Genomic DNA, 4549 nt, shown 5'->3' with positions numbered 1-4549 from the left:
AGAAATTGGCTTATTTGGTGTGTCATGATGTTAAGTTTACATTAGTATTACTATTATTATAGTATTCTACTACTTATAGTATGAGAGGAATGAGGAAAGCATAGCAGTCAAGATACAGACATCAAAATGACTACTCAACAGAAATAGCATTACTATTAAAATAGCAACAAGTTTAGAAATTAGAAACAACCATATAAAAGAATAACTTTTTTAATTTACTTCCTACTACACAGCACAATATGCATTAATGGCCCTTGGTGGGTCGACCCCTGACACCTTTAAAGGAGGGGGCGCTGATTGGAGTTTCCATGGAAACCCCGTGCCTGAGCTCGAAACAAGGACATTGACCTGGCACTTTTTTCACTGTGACCTAACATGCAGAAATGGGCTGTATCAGCCAGGTGGGAGCACTCCCACATGCATGAGCAAGCAGTCACACAGCAGTAGTTAGCTGGTACAGCTTACAGCTTGCCAGGTCCAAATCCTGCTATTGAGCCCCAACATGGTGGCATTTTGGGAGTGAATGATAGCATCATCCTCCACTATGGGATTTCCAATGGATATCACGCTCAAGAGCGGAGAGAATTGACACAAAAATAATTAAATAAATAAATAAATAAGTTATGAGAAAAAAAAAAAAAAAAAAAAAAAAAAAAAACGAGGGAGAGAGTGAGAGCAAGATGCTGAAGTTGGTGACAAGAAGACTCGATGATAAGATGGTGCTGACAAGACCACGTGCATCAGGCAGTACGCATGCGCGTTTCCCACCCAAGCCATTAACTCTGTTTAAAGCAGAGCTTTAAACAATTATATTAAATAATACTATGAGTATGCATTCTTAATTAAGAGTAACATTAGATGCATCTTCTTACCTGATCCTGATGAAATGGTTCACAGCAGTCACCATCAAGGTTAAATGCCTCAATAAATAAGTCAGTATTACTACAGTTTGGCATGATTGTAGTCTCTTTCGATAGACGAGTAAGAAATGTGTCATTTATAAAGCTAAGAAGAGCATCCCAATCATCAGAACACATTTGTGTTGATACATTAGTACAAGCATCAGAACAGAGAAACCTTGGAACTTGTATAGTACCATTGTAGCCACATGGTAGATAATAGAGCATGCAGAGTGCATTGACAACAGGCTCATAGCACTGTGGCGTGAAGGTAAAAAATACAGTAATGTACTCCATCAAGTATCTAATGTATGGCTGGCCTAATAATCGAGCATTAGGAGTATAGACATAATGCAAGCTTGTATAAATATTGTCACACACTGATGAACTCAACCAAGGATTGTCTATGTAAGGTTCACATCTTCCTTGAGTACTAATGCAAAAATAAAATATTAATAATCATTAGGTAGTAGATCTAATAGGATTATGTACCTCATTGTATCCCATAACTCATTATCCAACTTGGTGCTACACAATGTTTCATTATTAGATGGATCTAACAAAGAAATTGTTACATAAAGGAAAGTACTAACAAACCTATGTCCAAGCATATGATACCGACATCATCACTGTGGTCACAGACACTGTCTCCTATTACACTATGAACACAATGCAATAATGATCTCTCAAATCCTCGGCATGTAACAAATTCTAAAAATACACTTCCATTGCCTCGTCCAAAAGCATAACTGAACCGATACACAGCATCTTAATTATAAATCAAAAAATATGATATTTAAATGTCATTTAAGGAAAATTATTATTATTATTATTATACCTGTATTAGAATATCCTAACAGTCCACATGCAAAATCAGCCATAATATTAGTCCATCCATAATCACAAACTGTCCCCCAAGTATTGTTATAGCATATCTCTAGACGTCCTTCATTGGGAACTCTTCCATTGACTAGGCGTAGCTGACCATCATAACAAACTAATGAAACAAACAATCAAACACTCCATTACAAACATTTCCATAGTGAAAGCTAAGGAGAATCAATATAAGTGCAGCATATTACCTGATAACAAACATATTACACCAACAGCATCTTGATGAGTGCAATCAGTGCCTTGACTCAAGCTAGTCAAGTTGTGTTCGCATTGAAGTAAAGTATTCTCAAACCCAATGCAATTCACACCATTCACAAATATATCCCCATTTCCTCCACCAAAAAATGAGTAAACATCACCTTAATTAGAGGAGGAAAGGGAAACAAGACACGCAAATTATTGTATACAGAGATGCATACCAGTAGTATTGTATCCTAATTGTTTACATACAACATCAGCACTAGCATCAGTCCAATTTCTATCACAAACAGTTCCCCAGGTATTGTCAATGCAAATTTCTACACGTCCTTCATTAGGAAAAGTACCATTAATGAGACGAAGATCACCATATGAACAATCTATAAAAAGAATGGGCTGTTATTTAGTTCGTGGCATTGTCATTGTCAGGTTAGAATAAAACTCATAGCTGGAAAAATTTGTACAAAATATAAGTCTTAAAGGCTATTTGTCACATTACTTAAGCACTTTACGCCAATATCTTCAGCATGTCTACAGTTATGTGTTCCAATGATATTATGTTTACAGTGGAGCAGTGATGATTCAAATCCACCACACTCAACATCATCTAAAAATATTTGACCATATCCAGCACCAAAATATTCACTCATAGAACCTATTTATAGTAGAATATAAACATATTAATGAATCTAATAAACTAGATCTATTACCATCAGCTGAGTATCCTAGTTGCCTGCAGACAACTTCAGCATTACTATCAGTCCAGCGATCATCACAAACTGTCCCCCAGGTATTGTTAATGCATATCTCAAGAAGACCTTCATTAGGAGCAGTTCCATTGACCAAATGAATCTGACCATAAGAGCAACCAGCAGAGGAGCCTGTTGTAATCAAATTAAGAATTATTAAAGGCCTAATTCAATATTATTTTACCATGGACTAATGGAAGAAAAACTAGTAGTAGTAGCATAAACATTGCAGCCATCAGTGTCAACTAGATTGATATTGAACTAGATTTATAATATCAGCACACTAGTTTTAAATACTAGGCAGAGGTCTGGAGGGCATCAATTAAAATAGGTAGTTGTTATTAGATTAAATCCACAATTTCCTCATGTACTGTACTATGATTGACCTATCATGACCTATTAGTAACGCGGTAGCATTACAGTTACTAAATAGGATTCACCTCAAAACAATATGGCTGCCACGACTTTTGCAGCCTTGCTAAGTAGGGTTTTCATTTCGTATTTCTGTTGGTTGTTCGAAATCCTACTTGTCCTTGTTTCTGCTACTTTTTTATGAAATTGCTCTAGAATCCTACTCCATCTTTTTAAAAAATTTTTATGTTCTTGGTAATTGGTATGCTAGCAATGTTCTTCAATAAAATCTATTTTTTAATGATACAAAAATAGCCACCATAATCTGCACACGTGCGCCCCTCTAAAACTTTTATTCGACTTTACATACCAGTATATGCTGTTAGATCTAATGTGATGTAATAAGTGCCAATCTTTATTCCATATGTATTGTACTTGTACATTAATTTATATCAAAAAAGAATGTGCAAATAAAATAAATTAAAAAACACCAGTAAGCAATAAAGAGTTAGTCAGCTTTAAGAAATAAGGGGATGCCCAGCCCTCAGAAATTAACAATGATTTCTAAAAGCAATGCAATATTAAGTCAATGTTTAAAAGGGGGGAAGGTTTAAAAAAGCAGGATATAAAATTTTTGTAAATGTCACACACATTATGAAATGATATCGAAAACTTCAAAACTCAAGAATGTTTGAAATGTTAATTGTAATCATCATCAGATACTAGGGATGCATTATCACCATCAAAAAAGTCTATTTCAATTTTCTCTACAAGGTGCTTGCGTCTTGTAGAAAGATGACGTTCAAAACGAATGCTATTGAACTCAGAAATCATAAATTCATCATCAGCCGAAAGTGCTTCATCTTCGAGAATTGTCTTGTTTCCAAATATTAAGCTTCCATTCTGTTTTTCAACCTCAAGATGCATACTTTCATTTCCATTACTAAAAATTCCGTTTCCATTCTTGTGTGGTTTTTTTTCCACTGGTGATGTGACTATAACATTTGAGCTTTTAGTTTTAGCAGCTGTTGATGTCAAAGATGTCTTTCCCTTCCTCACTCTCCTGGGACAGAGTAGCGATATCCAAGTATTTCTTGAGTCACTGCTAAGAATGACAAAGAAGAAGAAAATGAAGAAACCTTGGAAGGTATTGAAGAAAGCAAAAAAGAACTGAACTATGAATGAGACGTTTGGCTCAGAAATGAAAGTGAAGACAGCAAAAAGCCACGTCAAACCAAACAGTATCAGGATACCAGAATAAGATAGTATCATTCGTAATACTTCAGATTTTGTGAGTGAAGACTTTTTCATTCTTTTGTTCTTGTCAACAGTATGAAGGAAAGAAACACGAATAATGAGTACAAATATAACACCATTGAAGACAAGTATGATGAGAACTGGGAGTAGAAAAGCAACAAGAAAGGGTGTCATATCATTAATGAAACAACTATAGAAAAA

At 35.1% G+C, this 4549-nt stretch overlaps 3 protein-coding genes and 1 long non-coding RNA gene across 4 annotated transcripts in view; 1 reads left to right on the top strand and 3 right to left on the bottom strand.

The window, feature by feature from the left end:
* The window catches only part of LOC109582209 (probable aspartate aminotransferase, cytoplasmic), a 10665-nt gene extending 10561 nt beyond the window's left edge, over positions 1 to 104 (top strand). The window contains exon 4 of the mRNA XM_019996860.1: positions 80 to 104. Coding sequence (XP_019852419.1) covers positions 80 to 104 — 25 coding nt within the window. The remainder of the gene's footprint in view (positions 1 to 79) is intronic.
* A 672-nt stretch (positions 105 to 776) lies between these two features.
* Positions 777 to 1660, bottom strand: LOC109582208 (uncharacterized). The gene is made up of 4 exons (XM_019996859.1): positions 1497 to 1660; positions 1392 to 1455; positions 873 to 1332; positions 777 to 797 (listed from the first exon to the last, which is right to left on the bottom strand). The coding sequence occupies exons 2-4, from the start codon at positions 1394 to 1396 to the stop codon at positions 777 to 779; spliced, it is 486 nt and encodes a 161-aa protein (XP_019852418.1). The 5' UTR covers positions 1397 to 1455; positions 1497 to 1660.
* A 6-nt stretch (positions 1661 to 1666) lies between these two features.
* On the bottom strand, positions 1667 to 2531 carry LOC109582216 (uncharacterized). Its single transcript, XR_002184967.1, has 3 exons — positions 2491 to 2531; positions 1982 to 2371; positions 1667 to 1896 (listed from the first exon to the last, which is right to left on the bottom strand). It is a non-coding gene; the product is annotated as an uncharacterized LOC109582216 (long non-coding RNA).
* A 1259-nt stretch (positions 2532 to 3790) lies between these two features.
* The window catches only part of LOC109582207 (uncharacterized), a 7703-nt gene continuing 6944 nt past the window's right edge, over positions 3791 to 4549 (bottom strand). Inside the window, exon 13 of the mRNA XM_019996858.1 lies at positions 3791 to 4538. Coding sequence (XP_019852417.1) covers positions 3791 to 4538 — 748 coding nt within the window. The remainder of the gene's footprint in view (positions 4539 to 4549) is intronic.

This window comes from Amphimedon queenslandica, unplaced genomic scaffold (genome assembly GCF_000090795.2).
Source record: "Amphimedon queenslandica unplaced genomic scaffold, v1.1 AMPQUscaffold_13395, whole genome shotgun sequence".
In the NCBI taxonomy this organism is placed as follows: Eukaryota; Metazoa; Porifera; class Demospongiae; order Haplosclerida; family Niphatidae; genus Amphimedon; species Amphimedon queenslandica.
This window is presented reverse-complemented; position numbering and strand designations above follow the sequence as displayed.

Bases quoted from the DNA above. Each gene is read 5' to 3' on its own strand.
- LOC109582208 (XM_019996859.1), bottom strand. The intron at 798-872 runs GTAAGAAGATGC...AATTGTTTAAAG, and splicing joins AACCATTTCATCAGGATCAG to CTCTGCTTTAAACAGAGTTA.